At 43.6% G+C, this 16,427-nt stretch overlaps 2 protein-coding genes across 6 annotated transcripts; both read left to right on the forward strand.

Annotated features, from left to right (window-relative positions):
• Window positions 1-7: 7 nt before the first annotated feature.
• phospho1 (phosphoethanolamine/phosphocholine phosphatase 1) lies at window positions 8-2,577 on the forward strand. Of its 5 annotated transcripts, none has more exons than XM_029438753.1 (3): window positions 8-90; window positions 530-580; window positions 1,106-2,577. In XM_029438753.1, exon 3 carries the CDS (start codon window positions 1,150-1,152, stop codon window positions 1,927-1,929), a length of 780 nt encoding a protein of 259 aa, XP_029294613.1. In that variant the 5' UTR covers window positions 8-90; window positions 530-580; window positions 1,106-1,149; the 3' UTR covers window positions 1,930-2,577. The 5 variants fall into 5 exon arrangements, with proteins under 5 accessions (XP_029294613.1, XP_029294614.1, XP_029294611.1 ...); XM_029438754.1 differs by having other exon boundaries at window positions 29-110; XM_029438752.1 differs by lacking the exon at window positions 8-90 and adding an exon at window positions 99-247 and having other exon boundaries at window positions 954-2,577.
• Window positions 2,578-4,113: 1,536 nt separating this feature from the next.
• eftud2 (elongation factor Tu GTP binding domain containing 2) lies at window positions 4,114-15,846 on the forward strand. Its single transcript, XM_029438375.1, has 28 exons — window positions 4,114-4,266; window positions 5,222-5,337; window positions 5,422-5,584; window positions 5,695-5,773; window positions 6,037-6,112; window positions 6,318-6,383; window positions 6,478-6,513; window positions 6,623-6,713; window positions 6,814-6,896; window positions 7,014-7,180; window positions 7,545-7,669; window positions 7,767-7,830; window positions 7,921-8,011; window positions 8,107-8,242; window positions 8,474-8,601; window positions 8,876-9,069; window positions 9,158-9,269; window positions 9,348-9,488; window positions 9,573-9,674; window positions 9,770-9,852; window positions 10,077-10,163; window positions 11,239-11,365; window positions 11,739-11,826; window positions 12,002-12,120; window positions 12,374-12,468; window positions 12,561-12,714; window positions 15,107-15,214; window positions 15,306-15,846. Exons 2-28 carry the CDS (start codon window positions 5,233-5,235, stop codon window positions 15,399-15,401), a joined length of 2,916 nt encoding a protein of 971 aa, XP_029294235.1. The 5' UTR covers window positions 4,114-4,266; window positions 5,222-5,232; the 3' UTR covers window positions 15,402-15,846.
• The last annotated feature ends 581 nt before the right edge of the window (window positions 15,847-16,427 follow it).

Raw genomic sequence — 16,427 nt, forward strand, 5'->3', positions numbered from 1 at the left:
GGCCGACCGGCGGAACTCTTGTCTCTCTCCGCGAGACCGGATCGGACCTGACCGACACCGGGGATCATCGGAACCAGCGCTCGTGACACAGTAATGCTTTTTGCAAGAATGTAATAACCTGTGCATGCCGGGCTCCCTGCTGCTGTTGTTCTTTATAGAAAGGTTAGTTTAGTCGGGAGGTGAGGTTGGCAGGCTGACAACTTAATGTTCAACAGACTTTCCTCAGAGTGAATTTGGGACATTTTATGTAAGTACTGAAAATAACAACGTGTTCCTCGATTGTTGCAAATGGGACTTTAAATGTGTTTGACAGCCAATGATGTACTTCAGAGAGATGGAGCCTCACCTCCATGAACCTGGGTCAATTTATTCTCCTGTGTTTGATATTATATGCGACCAAGTAATCTCATTAGTGAAGGCTACACAGTGTTGTAGGGTTAAATAAGTGAGTATAAAGTTATTATAAAGGGCCTTGGTGTCTTTTCTTTTACGGTGTTAAACTGCACGATGATGTTTCCCCATCATACAGACGGAACGGAATCAGGACACCCGAGAGCAGCTGACTTCACCTCAGTGGAAGGTAGGAAGGCAGACACGTTTGCACACTGAGAGAAGACATGGGACTGTTTTTGCCTGTCTGTGTTCATTTGCTTGTTCATTGCTCGTGTCCATGTTTCCCCAGATCTGAATATAATCATAGCCCCCACTCCCTCCTCTTACCTTTTGTACAAAATCCAAATGTTTTGTCCTATGCGCTCGTGAATGCAGCTTTTCTGCTGGCTGGCTGCTTTGCTCTCTTAAAGGTCATACATGTTCTTTCTTTTGTTTTCTTTAGATGATATTCAGAATATTATGCTAATTTCTTGTTTTAAATTTATATTTTATTCTTTTTTTTTGTTTTACCTTCACCCCAACCCCCATTCTTTGTCTATTTATGAATTGGTGTTTCCCAGAAGCCTTACTGTGGCCTGCCTTGCGTGGGATGCTGGAGAGTAGGAGAGCCAGAGTGGAGATTTGATGCCAACAGTAGGCCTAAGAGGTGTGGCATAGTTAATCATGGGAGATTCAATATTCAACTGCTGTTATGTCCCACCCCATCCCCCAGGCGAGGGGGAACCCGGGTCCAGGTCCAGACGCTCAGAGATCATCATGGCTTCCAATTCAACGAACATCTCCTCCGACAAGCGCTTCCTCATCTTCTTTGACTTTGATGAGACCATCGTGGATGAAACCAGCGACGACGTGGTGGTGCAGGCCTCCCCGGGTCAGCACATGCCGGGCTGGCTGAAGGACACCTACCAACCCGGCCGCTACAACGAGTACATGCAGCGCGTGCTTGCCTACCTGGCGGAGCAGGGCGTCACCGAGAGCGACATCCGCAGCGTCATGGAGAAGATCCCGGCCACCCCCGGCATGCTCACCCTCCTGCAGTTCCTCCGCACCCGGCCCCCGCAGGACTTTGAGGTGGTGCTGTTGTCCGACGCCAACACCTTCTTCATTGAGTCCTGGCTCCGGCGCGCGGGGGCCCGCCAACTCTTCCACCGGGTCTTCAGCAACCCGGCCACCTTCAACAAGGACGGCCGACTGGTGATGCGTCCCTTCCACTCCCACGACTGCGTGCGGTGCCCCAACAACATGTGCAAGCAGGTGATCGTCAGGGACTATGTGGCCCGCAGGATGCAGGAGCGGGGCCGCCCGTACCAGAGGGTCTTCTACGTGGGGGACGGAGCCAACGACTTCTGCCCGGCGCTCTCCCTCGGGCCCCGGGACGTGGCTTTCCCGCGGCGGGATTTCCCAATGCACCGCCTGATCACTGAGACCCATGAAGCCATGCCCGGGGAGTTCAAGGCGGTGACGGTGCCGTGGAGCAGCGGGGAGGATGTAGTGCAGCGGCTGAGGAAGCTGGTGGCAGAGAGGGGGGATCATTAAGGGGCCATTTGACACTTTCAGTCATGTTCTCAGGTACAATAAATCCTAGATAATAATGGTCAAGGTAATCAAATAATCTGTGTGCTACTGTCAGTCAAAATAAATGTTGTCTCTCTGGCGTCCAGCCTGACCCGGAGGTCACTTTCTGAACAGAGTCCCACTTTATCAACAGCAAGTTAATGATTATGGAGGCCTGCCATTGTACCCAAAGAGAGGAGATCAATGACCAATCAAATGCTTTGTTAAATAAAATAAAAATGATTTCAACGATGAGGTATAACTTTAAAGCTTCGGGGTATTCGGTGCTTTCAAGTGTTAAACTGGTCAGTAGGGAGTACCCTTGTAGTAGCAATATTTAGAAATGTTATGGATGGTTATGTCAACCAACAATTGTGTTTTCTTATCTGCACTTTTTAAAATATTAAATTATAGTCTCAATAAATGGATTCTGAGTAATGGGCATTTCAACTGATCTACATGATGACCAAACGATATATTTATCAACATGATTCTCAGAGAATAGGCCTGTATGTCTAATTTAAATATATGACAATGTTGTTGTGTTTGTTTGTTTAACTTGTTAAATCTGTTTTGTCTTATGTGTAAAGAACATATTAACACCAGCAGGAATAAAGCCATCAACTGAAACTCTGCCTGTGTCTGAATTTATCAACATCCATGTGGAATAATGCATCCCTCATTACATATACCATAGATATCTGTACCATAGAAAAGCCACATTTTATATTTGAACAATAGCACTTCTTTTACTTCGCTGACATTTTAGGCAAAGTTACATCAAAGGCACACCAAGCATGCACACCACAACTATATATAAACTGCACAAGTTGTAGGAGTTCTAGATAGATGGATACTTTATTCATCCCGAGGGAAATTTAGACATCCAGTAGCTTAAAAGACATTATACATGTATAAACATTATTAACATTACACCCCCCCCTCCATTAAAAAGTATGTACAAATAAAAAATGTAAATAAGCGATAAGCGATTCTACTGCTTGCTGAGGGTTATATTTGTCTTTTTTAATGTGTAATTTTCTAAAATCATGTAATGCGTATTTTAAAAAGAATAGTTTTAGTATTTCAATATTTATAAATCAACAATTTTGCAAAACAATAATTCCACCTAAATTAATTTTAGAAAGTTGTTATATATAGTATATAGTATATAGGGCTTATTCAGTTCAACTTCTTTCAATGTCCGTATAAATGCATGCAATATTATAAATCCATTACACGGGTCTATATAGTCTATATAATCTGATTAGACACTTTTAATGTACATTATTATCATCTTTGATTGTTCACTGCCCTCCAGTGGTCACAATGCGCAACTACATCCCTGGTTATTTTAAATGTTTTATTGTGAAAGCGCTCACCGGAAGACACCGCATTCAATTATGTTCACCTTAACGCTTATCGTCAGTTCATGTCAAGATTCAAATATTTTATGGTTATGCCATATGCACAGTAAAATGCATAGTAACAAAGGGCTTACTCTTAATTTAGTAAAACTTTGGAAGGGGAATGGCTGAAAATGATATCCAACAATGGGATATACATGGGAAATTCACCCAATACAAAATAATACACAGATATTATTGGACACCATTAGTTGGGATAAATTCCGAAATGGGAATACCCAATTATCCAACCCTTCAGGAGCCTAGATTTTCTTCCAAGTCATGCTATTTTTGGTATGTCCCTTATACTTTTGATTATTTCCATTCAGTGGTTTTCGTTTTTGTTTTGTTTATATGCCACTGATGTTAAATGCACGGTAACCAACAAGAAATGTATCACAATGTGAAACAGTGTAGGCAATTTCTAATGACAAAATAAAAGTATAAATAGCTGTAGTTGCGCACCGTGACCACTGGAGGGCACTGGAGGCTCTGACGACACGTATGGTCAAGGCAGACATGATAGCATGCTAACACTTCCGGTGAAGGAACGCAAAATAAAAGTTTAAATATGACTAGTGTGTTGAATTACTATGGGAATATAAATGTAACATCATTTTGGGGGTGTTGAAAGCGAGGCAAATTAAGCGGGAATAATTGAGCTTTGAAAGGTCGATACTGTGTCAAGAAGTTATTTTGCAGCGTCTAACATCTCTACCTAAGGGGGCGATAGTGAGTATGACGTTGAACGCTTACCAACCGGCGCCCTCGATTCGATAGAAGAAGAAAAGCCGGAAGTAGTATCTCGTGCGCATGGCGCTATTTGGGAAATAATTGATCTCCTGAAATACATACTCAACTCTTATTTCGTTTTGACAATAATATTTTCTGACTACGTTATAACACAACACAGGTAAGTTGGGTTTGCAACCTGTAAATTATAGTTTAGCGCTGTAAGCTAACGTTAGCTAAACAACAACGTAACTGAAACGTCGCCTCCAAGTCATTCATTTCTTGACATGTTAGCTGGTTAGCATGCTAGTTCTTGTGTCGCTAATAACTCTGTAAACATAAGAAAATGGGCAGTTTATAGTCATCGAAAACTTTTTACTGGCGCTACATTTTTGTTTGAGTTTTTGTCGATTTGAAAGCATCTAAAAGCTTAAAGAAAAAAATAATTAACCGGCGGTAGTGCTTGTTGTGCTACATGCAAAGTTAGCATTGGTGGAAACTTACGGTACTAATAAAGAAGCTAGGTATCTCACCTTAGTGGATGTTCGCGCCAGCAACGCGTTAATTACACACTTTTAATTATAGGGATACGTGAACATGCCTACACACATCAACACTTAGAAATAACATATCATAATATTTTGTTACTAATTGAATATTTGTAGTAGTATCCTCTTTCAAATATAAAAATACACGTCATTTATCCAGAGCGACTTACAGTGAAAGTACAGGACAGTCCCTCTGGAGGTGCCTTGCTCAGGGGCACAATGGTGGCAGCCCTGGTATTGAACTCACAACCCTCCCATGTTCTTTTTGAAAGCCTAACTTCTAGACCACCGTCACCACATCTTTCCACATTAGAGAAAGTATGGCTTGCATTAATTTTTTTTATTCATGGTTTATAAGCTACAGAAACAAATCCAAAGAATGACATGCTAAAGTGAACACTTATTTCCAAAATGGTTCCAAGATGCACAAGCAATTCAGCTTAAAAACTAAACAAAAACACGTCATCAAAATGTCAGAAGAAGAAAAACTACCCATCTCAAATAGTAATGCCATTGCAAATGGCCTTTTAAATCCGTTACCCTGATCTCACGAAAGACGGATATTAATTACCACATGACCTCTTTCAGTTCTCTACAAGATGGAGGCTGATCTGTATGACGAGTTTGGAAACTACATCGGTCCAGAGCTGGACTCTGAAGATGATGAAGATGATCTGAATGCAGAAGACAGAGATGTTGACGAGGTACTCTTCAAAATGAGTGTTAACAGTTATTACTAGTTTTTACTTCAGTTTGTTCATGCAGCATGTAACTCTCTCCTCGTGTAGAGGGATGATGATGATGATGACGAGCCTGCTGATGCTGATGAGGAAGTCCCAGGGATGGAGGTTGTGCTGCATGAGGACAAGAAGTACTATCCTACGGCAGAGGAGGTTTATGGGCCCGAAGTGGAAACTATTGTCCAAGAGGAAGACACGCAACCTCTCACAGGTGAGACACAAAGAACAGAGTATTTGGTTATTTAATCCACATGCACACATTGATCACGGTGAATGGCAGATGCTACACATGCAAACACTCGTGTTTTCTCTCTACTCCAGAGCCCATCATCAAGCCTGTGAAGAACAGGCAGTTCACCCTGATGGAGCAGGAGTTACCTGCCACTGTGTATGATATGGAGTAAGTCCCCTTCATGAACATGTTGTCCTGATACAACAGGATTCTGCTCGATAGGGTTGCCCTGAATGTCCTTTATTTTACATCCGAAGCTTTTATTGAGGTTTTTGAATAAAGCTTTGAATATCTTTCGTCTTTAAATCATTTAAATCAACTTTCTTTAATAAGCGACGTGGACTGAAGCAGAATATTTTGTCTAGATTAAGACGTGTTGTGAATTGTACATAAATATCTCCCGTCATAATAACCCGCCTCTCTCTTGACAGGTTCCTTGCAGATCTGATGGATGGTCCGGAGCTGATCCGTAACGTGACCCTGTGTGGTCACCTTCACCACGGCAAGGTTAGACTTTTGCTTCTGGCTCAGTTTCTCTTTTTAGCTCCGTGTTTCTACTCCGGACTCTCCTGTGGCATTTTGCCAAAGCGGACATGTGTTCCTAAGATGAACGATTTAGAAGGATTGGAGTTTTTTTGGAGCGTATGTTAATAACGTGGCTGCACTCGTCTGGGACTCGTGAGGATCTAATGAATGTCTTTATTCTGTTCAGACCTGTTTTGTGGACTGCCTGATTGAACAGACGCATCCAGAAATCAGGAAGAGAGATGATGTGGATGTGAGTGTCGACTAATAATAACCATCTTCGCGATTTATTACACTTTTATTTAGTTTATGACGGCAGAAACTAACGTGACTTTTATCATTTTCAGCTCCGATACACAGACATCCTCTTTACAGAACAGGAGGTGAGTGAGTCGTTTGAACACTTTATTGCGTCCTAAAATATATTTGTTTCCCACATTGATGTTTCCCCGGCTGCAAAGGTGATTTCTATCTTGTACTTTTCTTTCATAGAGAGGAGTTGGTATCAAGAGCACACCGGTCACGATGGTACTGCCAGACTCCAGAGGCAAATCCTACCTTTTCAACATCATGGACACACCAGGTATTGGGCGCCGCCTGATGCTTTTGTTTACTGAATATATGTTTGGGTTTTGAAACATCATAGCAGAAAGTGATCTAAAACCTCGTGTCTCCCTGTGAAGGCCACGTGAACTTCTCTGACGAGGTCACGTCCAGCATCCGGCTCTCCGACGGTATTGTCCTCTTCATAGACGCAGCGGAAGGAGTGAGTCACTTATTTTCCCCTCTTGTGATTTCCCCACAATCCTGTCATCTCTGAGCACATGTGTCGCTGTTCTTCAGCTTTCCTTTACAACCAAGACTTTTGTGTATCTCTGCCCAGGTGATGCTGAACACAGAGCGCCTGATAAAACATGCGGTGCAGGAGCGTATGGCCATCACCATCTGCATCAACAAGGTGGACCGGCTCATTGGGGAGCTCAAACTGCCTCCCACAGATGCTTATTATAAACTGCGCCACATTGTTGATGAGGTCAATGGTTTGCTCAGGTAATAATTAAAACTCATAACTTAGTGTCTGGTGAGCACGAGTGGCTTCATGTGATGTAATATTGGTGGGAAGAAGTGACAGTCGGACTAGGGCTGATTATTTTCATGGTCTATTAATCTGCTGATATTATTCTAATATATAATCGTGCAGCTTCAGAGCCTCCAAATGTCTTGTGTTGGCCGACCTAAAATATTTAGTTTGCAATGATGTGACAAAGAAAAGCAGGAAATCCTCATTTAAAAGGATTAATACATTATTAAAATCGTTGCCAATTTTTCTGCTGATCAGCTAATTGGTTAATCAACTAATCGTTTCAGTTTTAAATCTCACGCGTCGTGGTTGGTAATTTCTCTCCTTTCTCAGTACGTACTCCACGGATGAGAACCTGGTGGTGTCTCCTCTCCTTGGAAACGTGTGCTTTGCCAGCTCCATGTACAGCATCTGCTTCACTCTGGGGTCCTTTGCAAAGATCTACTCAGAAACCTACGGTGAGACTCTCCAGCTCATGCTCTCACAAACATCCTTATCTCCTGCCCTGCCTGATGAAGTTAGCAGGCGTAACTAACTCCCATCTTTTGTGTGCAGGTGACATCAACTATAATGAGTTTGCGAAGAGGCTTTGGGGAGACATTTATTTTAACCCCAAAACGTGAGTCATTCATTTTGGATTTCCACAGAATGCTACGAATGAATGCGAAGCCATCGGATCTTCATGGTATCTGCCGTCTTCTCTTTTCAGCCACAAGTTCTCAAAGAAAGCTCCCAACAGTAACTCTCAGCGCAGCTTTGTGGAATTTGTCCTGGAGCCTCTCTACAAGATCCTCTCACAGGTTGGACACGTCTAACATACATTTTGTGTAACTAGGCTAGCTCAGTACTTTCAGGCTCAGTGTGTAATCCTCCCCCAAATCCTCTTTGTGTGTAGGTGGTGGGGGACGTGGACACTTCTCTCCCCAGAGTTCTGGACGAGCTGGGGATCCACCTGACTAAGGAGGAGCTGAAGCTGAACATCAGACCCCTGCTGAGGCTGGTCTGTAACCGCTTCTTTGGAGAGTTCACTGGTAAGGCTTAATAAAGTATTTCTATCCTTTACATTGGTATCATTTTGTTATTGTATATGGAGAAGTGTGTTTCTTGTTTTGAATACAGTAATAATAACAATATTGCAGGGACTCTAAGAGGCACTGCATCCGTCTTGCTGCTTAACTCGATGTAATTATATTCTGAAGATAAACGGTCATGCTTCGCTAAACGTGTTTAATAAATGCCGAGCATTAATCTCTTCCCTGCAGGTTTTGTGGACATGTGTGTACAGCACGTCCCCTCGCCACAGGAGGGTGCCAGGAACAAGATAGAGCACACGTACACTGGAGGTCTGGACTCAGACCTGGGGGAGGCCATGACGGAGTGCGACCCTGATGTGAGTATGATGGAAGACGAGCCGGAGTCTCCTGTTAGAGAAGCAGATCTGCCCGTTTACTGCAGATAGCTGCAATCTGTTTGCAGTTGTAGTCAATAGTGTCGTTCCAGCTGCTCTTGTAGATGAAACCAACCGTTTTAATTGGCTTGAATTGAACAAGCTGGTAACTAAGACAACGCCAGATATTAATCACAGGCTTCCAAGACTTCCCTGCCCTACTTCCTGTCCGTCTCTTATCCGTCTCTCCTGCTCACCTCGTGCCTCTCGTCCTCAGGGTCCTTTGATGTGCCACACCACTAAGATGTACAGCACAGAGGATGGGGTTCAGTTCCATGCGTTCGGCAGAGTGCTGAGTGGGACCATTCAAGCGGGTCAGCCCGTCAAGGTTTTAGGCGAGAACTACACCCTGGAAGACGAGGAGGACTCCCAGGTGTGCACTGTGGGCCGTCTCTGGATCTCAGTTGCCAGGTAGGGTGTATGTGTTTGGTTTCACACGTTTGTGGAGTCAGAAATCAATGATTGTTTGAATTAAATCTTATTCTGCCACATTTTTTAGATACCAAATTGAAGTGAACCGAGTGCCTGCTGGCAACTGGGTTCTCATCGAAGGTTGTGACCAGCCAATCGTCAAGACCGCCACAATCACAGAGCCCAGAGGGAACGAGGAGGTGGGACTTAGCACTGAGATATAAAATAAAAAGCCTTATGAGAAACAACATAGTTGACTTTTCTTCCTCTCCTCTCAGGCTCAGATCTTCAGGTCTCTGAAGTTCAACACAGCATCGGTTATAAAGATTGCAGTGGAGCCCGTTAACCCATCAGAGCTACCAAAAATGTTGGACGGACTGAGGAAGGTCAACAAGAGCTATCCGTCGCTCACCACAAAGGTACGTCGCCACAAGTGCAGCAGTCGGTCCCGTATGAAGCTTGCTGATCGCTGACCATTCTGTGTGTACGTCCTTGTGTTTCAGGTGGAGGAGTCTGGAGAGCATGTTATCTTAGGGACAGGAGAGCTCTACCTGGACTGTGTCATGCACGACCTGCGCAAGATGTACTCTGAGATCGACATTAAAGTAAGTGTTCTCACTGCCTACAAAAATCTCGAAGGCTCGACAGGAGTGGAGCCCTTTTTGTTTCTTTGTGTAATTGTGCTCCTCTTCATCCACAGGTTGCCGACCCTGTTGTGACTTTCTGTGAGACGGTCGTGGAGACATCGTCACTCAAGTGCTTCGCTGAAACGCCAAACAAAAAGTGCGTACATTTGTTTTTGGATCTTCTCCACACGTACAATGACATTAGGCCAATTACAAGAAGTGTGTGTGTGTAACTTCTAACTGTTAAGAGTGTTGTGTTTCTTGTTGGGGAGTTTAATTTGTGCACAGTTTGGAGTGACTGTCAGAGTTAGTCCTTCCCTTTGGCCGAGTATCTCCCCAACCCAGAATGAGTGATTGACAGCCGTGTGATGTGATTGACAGGAATAAGATCACCATGATTGCTGAGCCCTTGGAGAAGGGTCTGGCTGAGGACATAGAGAACGAAGTGGTGCAGATCACGTGGAACAGGTAAGACGTAGGAGATATCGTCGCCACACTTACACGTGTTGGACTTTAAGTGATCTCTTTAATTAAATGAATTTATATAATGTGCCTTTCATGTTAGACATCTGGAGATTTCCCCCCTTTTCAGTGTGATATGGCTGTCGCCTTATTCATTTCTTCACATATCTCAGCCATTCGTTTTCATTATTCCCTCGGTTAGCAGGGATAAAGGAGCCGGCATGTAGTAACGATGATTGGCTCTTTAATTAAATGCTGTCATTGAAGACGGTAGAGAGATATTAAAATGCCTCGGGCTGAAACACACATTTAAAAAGAGCAGTTATTGGATTTGTCGGTAATATTCCTAAATCATAGGTGTGTTGCTGAATGTTCTACATGCATGGACAAAGATGTTGGACATGGACGTTACAACCATGTGTGATTTAATAACTTTAATAAGCCTGGTGTCTTTTTCATTTATTCTTTTAGAAAAACTTTCGTCTAATTTTCTTTTAGAAGTTTTGTAAACTGTCAGAGCTGCAGAACAACGTGACAGTCATGGTGTATTTTTGCTTCACTGTGTCGATTTGAAAGGAGCCTCAGAAACGGAGAAATGCTAAATATAAGAACAATGTTCATGACTGATGTATATCTAGTAGATGTACAGTAGAGCATTTCTGCAGACATGCTTCTATACGTTGTGACAGGTGTGCTCGTTACAAATCCCATATCCATATATCGATCAGTTCACTCACAGTAATGTGTGTGTGTGTGTGTGTGTGTGTGTGTGTGTGTGTGTGTGTGTGTGTGTGTGTGTGTGTGTGTGTGTGTGTGTGTGTGTGTGTGTGTGTGTGTGTGGCTTTCCGTCAGTCCTCGGCTCATCTGTTAGGCCATCTGCAGCCAGTGTTGCCAGAGTGGAGTAGCAAAGCCAGAGAAGTGACATACTTCACACACCATGAAACTGAACCTTCGCTCTCCTCTTCCATTAACCCTCTCTATTTCCCCCCCCCCCCCCCATCAACCACTCTCCTTAATGTTCCTGCTGACACTCTGTGTAGACCTCCCTTCAACTAGTGGCTGTTCTGTTTCCTCACGGCAGGAAGAAGCTGGGAGAGTTTTTCCAGACGAAGTACGACTGGGATCTTCTGGCTGCCAGGTCCATCTGGGCCTTCGGACCAGACACTACGGGACCAAACATCCTTGTAGACGACACGCTGCCCTCTGAGGTGAGTTGTGTACCAGTCCAGGCATGATCACTGCTAAATGGGGCGGTTTGTCTTTCCTATATATCCTAGCAAAACGGTTAAAAAAACAAAACCAAATATTAGTTTGACAACAGAAGCAGCAGCACGTCCTCACACATGAGGAGCTGGATCCTCAAAGCCGACCCCAGATTCACACGGGCGTTGTGCCTCGTATATATACGTCTGTTTGCCACCATTTTTCGTAGCTTCCTCTTGGATGCCTGCTTACAATCTGGCACCATGATCACTGTTTTTATAGAGTTTGAAACGTCTCAAACACAGCAAAATGAAAACGCAGGCAGAGGGCAGATTACTCTTCTCTAACTCTTGTTATGATGTCTTCCCGCGTCTGTAGGTGGACAAGGCGCTGCTCGGCTCAGTCAAAGACAGCATCGTTCAGGGCTTCCAGTGGGGCACCAGGGAGGGGCCTCTGTGTGACGAGCGTAAGTTCTTTCTTTTCTCCACCATGTGTTGATTTTAGGAATAAACCTTTGTTCTCTGTATTGCCATTGGTGTTTCCTCTTCACCACAACTGTTGAGCCTTATTCATTGTGCACAGGGGGGGGGATTTATTTTTCCTCATTGGTGTTCTGTTACGATAACTCAGTCTTTCTGCAGCCATCAGGAATGTCAAGTTTAAGATCCTTGACGCAGTCATTGCTCAGGAGCCTCTCCACCGAGGAGGGGGCCAGGTCATCCCCACAGCCAGGAGAGTGGTGTACTCCGCTTTCCTCATGGTGAGATCATCCTCCCTAAGCCTATTCTTCTCCCCATCTGTCATTAGCTTTAATGTTCCATTACTGTGATTACGCTTTGGGTTCTGCTGACTTGCGTTCTTTTTAATTGTAGTGCGGTAACGTTCCAATACAATTTTGGCGTCTTTCCTCGGCTCTTTTGGCTCTTTCACTGCTCTTATGATAAATTCATGGGTCAGCAGTTCACCTGCTTGCCATACACTTCCTTCAGCTTTTTGTCTCCCTCGTGTCGCAGGCCACTCCACGGTTGATGGAGCCATATTACTTTGTGGAGGTTCAGGCTCCAGCTGATTGTGTGTCTGCCGTTTACACAGTGCTGGCTCGGAGAAGGTTGGTACACTGTCCAATCCAGGCAGAAATATAATGCTCTGACAATATTCCCAAATACAGAAATGTGAGGGGTTTCTTTTGTCATTTAACAGGGGTCATGTCACCCAGGATGCACCTATCCCAGGGTCTCCTCTCTACACCATTAAGGCTTTCATCCCGGCCATCGACTCCTTCGGCTTTGAGACCGACCTTCGCACACATACACAGGGACAGGCTTTCGCTCTCTCTGTGTTCCACCACTGGCAGGTAAACAAACCAGCAATGTGTCTAACATTAGCCAGGCTTCCTTCCAAATGAACAAAATACAGACAAATGGCAAAACAAAATGCCAAATCCATCAAATTATTGTTTTCTGCAATCCGTTAAGCAGGGTGTGAAGATTATTTATGTGATTTCAATGGAAATGATGGAGTCACAGAATAATATGAGGTTCAAATCAGACAAAACAAGTTAAGTCCCAGGCTTCTTAGTGCTAATTACTTTTTTGTTTTATTACTTCTGCAATGCAGCTCAGCAAGAAAACACTGTCCTGGGAATGGGGGGGGGGGGGGAAGTTTCTACTAAAATAATAATAATACCCCCTTGGTTTGACTAACTGGCTGCTGAAGCCTCATTAGCTCAAAAGTCTTTACTTTGAAATGCATTTTTGCACAAAAAGACAGTGGACCCATTGGAGACGCGTTAGAAAGGGAATAATCACAGCAACATTTAGCAGCTCATATGGTGACATATTTGTCGATGGGGGGATCAGCACATGAGACTCAGTCACATGTCAGCTGTTCCAATCCGACTGCTAACATGCCTGCATCATTACGATGACGAGCAATGTCACAGGAATGTAATCTAATGCCTAAACCATATGTCTAGAATAAGAGTAGAACAGTTGTTCACATTTAAATCAACTGCACAAACGATAACCATTCGACTCAAATGGCATCGTTTATAATTAGCACTGTGAGCTTTGCACATTTTTCTTTCCAGATTTAAAACTGCTAAAATGTGTTATCCCTCTCACCTGTGCACATTCTCACATGCACAGACTCTCACATTCATAAAACTGTGATGGCTCGTGCAGCAGAGGGACCAACCTTGTGCACATGTCTGCCAATCCGGCTAAATAGCTTTTGATGTGGATTGCCGAGTCATTAAGTTTTAAGTATAATGTAGCCGTCTCTGTCTGACATGTGTTTGTGTCTGCCCTCTGGAGAGCTGTGTCAGTGAAAATGAACTCCACTTAGAGAGGATTAATACTTTACAACAAAGTCATTCATCTGGAAGAAAAAGAGGGTTTTCCTCAGTTCAAATATTTAATGTTTTATCCCCATGAGGAGAAAATTCAAGCGTTGGACGTGAATTATTTATTAATATGCTTGTCCAAACACGGGGAGAAAGGTGTTGTATAGAGGGATCCCTGGGGAACATGCAGAATAAACCATTGTTGACACTTTTTGACTGCAGAACCGCAGATTTTATCCCGCTTGTATTGCCACGTGTTTTACTGTAATGTCAGAGCTGAGCACTATTTTTGAAATGTATCATTTGTTTGCTGTCAACGTGGTTGTGTCATGGGAAGTGCCAATCAGTACACAATTTGTTTTATTAACTAAATAGTAAGCAAAGCAGTTACTAAATCAGATTTCACCCGGGATTATCCCTGAAGTGATTTGTTAAAGTCGGCAGGAATAAACCGTTCGATTGTCCTGTCAGTCCATTGGGATGATTTATTTCCCTTCCTCCTTCCTCCTTGTCAGTCTTGAACCGTTTCCCCACCAGACACCCCAGGTGTTGGACTCTCTAAAGTGCAGCTCCAGAGTTTGCACCGATGCAATCAACACTCTGAATCTTCTCCTGCTCTTGGCCTTGACAGATGTTATTCCTGTTGGAGCGTATCGATTAAACTGCCCTAGAAAATAAGAATAACATGGCAGTCCCTGAACTGTGTTGTTTGCCCCATTAAACTTGTATGTGCCTGCCTCATTTGTTTGATTATGTACTGCCAGTATTGGCATGCAAACAGCACAGTGAGTTACTGTTAGCAGCTCTCATCCATCTGTTGATTGGGCTTCAGCCACTCCATTGATTTATGTTTTCCTCTTTCCGCCCGTTTAATCTTCCCCCCGAGGCGAGGAACGTCTTATTTAGTCCATTCCACCCGACGTTTTCCAGATTAAACTTTCCTTCTCGCTTTGCATTGAGGGGGACTGTATCCTTTATCCATGACGATGAGAACACGTTGTCCATGTCGTACTACGAGCTCCTTAAGATGAGGGATTTTGTGAATCTTTTCAAAAGGCTGTGAACACACTTCTAACTCCTCCTGCTGACGCTGCATTGATGCCGTGTTGGTCGCAAACTGAAGCAGTGACAGCACTTGCACGTTGTTTTTCCATCACGTTGATGGACGTGCCCCTGACTCGGGAACAACGGGACAGATTTGCAAACCGAATCAGCTATTTAGTGAAAGGTCGGAGCCATTATTAGAAGTGTCCACTCAGTTTGTTAAAGCTCAAAATTTGATGTGTTTGATGCTGTCGCATCGTTTCTCAGATCGGGCCCGGCTGGAGTTCCTCTGTTGATCATTAATGGCTGCCATTCACTCCTTCTGTCTGGGTTAACTAGATGTTTAATGTCCTTTCAGATCGTCCCCGGTGACCCGTTAGACAAGAGTATTGTGATCAGGCCCCTTGAGCCTCAGCCTGCTCCTCACCTGGCCAGAGAGTTCATGATCAAGACCCGAAGGCGCAAGGTGAGCCTTTTACCTACCCCTTTATCACTTCAGTCGTTGGTGAATTTCCTTTTCTGCATGACTGATCTCCTGTTGGTTTGTTGTTCTGCAGGGTCTTAGCGAGGATGTGAGCATCAGCAAGTTCTTCGACGATCCTATGTTGTTGGAGCTGGCCAAACAGGACGTGGTGCTCAACTACCCCATGTGAGACTGCAACCGTAACGGCAACATGCAAACCTCCTTTAGTCCCTCAACAGCAAATCTAGGTGTTTTTTAGGGGAAATAATCTGACACAGAATCCATAAAGGTTACATACAGTGGGTATTCTGGATCTCCAAAGACTCCAGTGCTAGTGTATGAGCTTGTCTCATTTCCTAATGGAAATCCCTTAAACCAACGGTTTTATAAGATCTGTATCAAAGGGAGTTCACCTGGATCAATCCTTGCATCGATGGAAACTAAAGAACACACAGCGCTTGCTGTCACAGGAGAGTTTGTTGCTCTTTCCATTTGGAAAGCAGCTGTCAAAACCTTTGCAGATGCTCGTATTTTTATTTTTTATATGTACAAATTATCATTGTTTTTGTAGAATAAATTGACCGTGAAGCCTTTTTTTTTCTCTTTTTTAAGAAATTGGATGTCATTGATCTGGCGTATGTCTAAATAAAAAGTGTAACTCAAAGAAAGCTGTTTGATTGTTATCTGTCTCAGACCATGAAACCACATCCTCTCAGCGATGCCACTTTTTAAGGGCTTGTGTCGTTTAAATATGTAATTGTCAGAAGCTCGAGTTTAGTGAACTTAATTCTCTGTGGCTTGAGCGTAGTGCGAAGTTGGAGCTTTGCTGGTGTGTGAGTGATTGGTGTGTCTGTTTGCGACGCTGTGTGGGTGGTGACGGATGGATATGCTGTTGGAGGCAGTAACCAGGTCACATGGCCGAATAGAAGAAGGAATGTCAAAGATGACAGATGTCACTAAAGCAAACAAGTCAAAGTGTTGACCTCAGATTTAGCTGAACATTTAAAGTTGGCTCTTTTGGGTCAGGGTGCTAAAGTACAATCCGTGTTCCCTTCATAAATGATAGAAGAAGAAAACGGGCACATTTTCAATCTTTGCAAATTGAAGACGACAGGTGAAATAAATCCAGAGGATGAACCATAATACAATTTTAAAAGAGAAATTGACCGTTTTTTAGATTATTTGGTTACCTGTGGCTTCAGATTAAATTTAAAAT

Source organism: Cottoperca gobio, chromosome 8 (genome assembly GCF_900634415.1).
Source record: "Cottoperca gobio chromosome 8, fCotGob3.1, whole genome shotgun sequence".
Lineage (NCBI taxonomy): Eukaryota > Metazoa > Chordata > Actinopteri > Perciformes > Bovichtidae > Cottoperca > Cottoperca gobio.

Coding starts and splice junctions, on each gene's coding strand:
- phospho1 (XM_029438751.1), top strand. CDS start 508: ATGATGTTTCCCCATCATACAGACGGAACGGAATCAGGACACCCGAGA. Junction 581..1,105: donor TGACTTCACCTCAGTGGAAG/GTAGGAAGGCAG, acceptor CCCATCCCCCAG/GCGAGGGGGAACCCGGGTCC.
- eftud2 (XM_029438375.1), top strand. CDS start 5,233: ATGGAGGCTGATCTGTATGACGAGTTTGGAAACTACATCGGTCCAGAG. Junction 5,338..5,421: donor AAGACAGAGATGTTGACGAG/GTACTCTTCAAA, acceptor CTCCTCGTGTAG/AGGGATGATGATGATGATGA. Junction 7,670..7,766: donor GATCTACTCAGAAACCTACG/GTGAGACTCTCC, acceptor TTTTGTGTGCAG/GTGACATCAACTATAATGAG.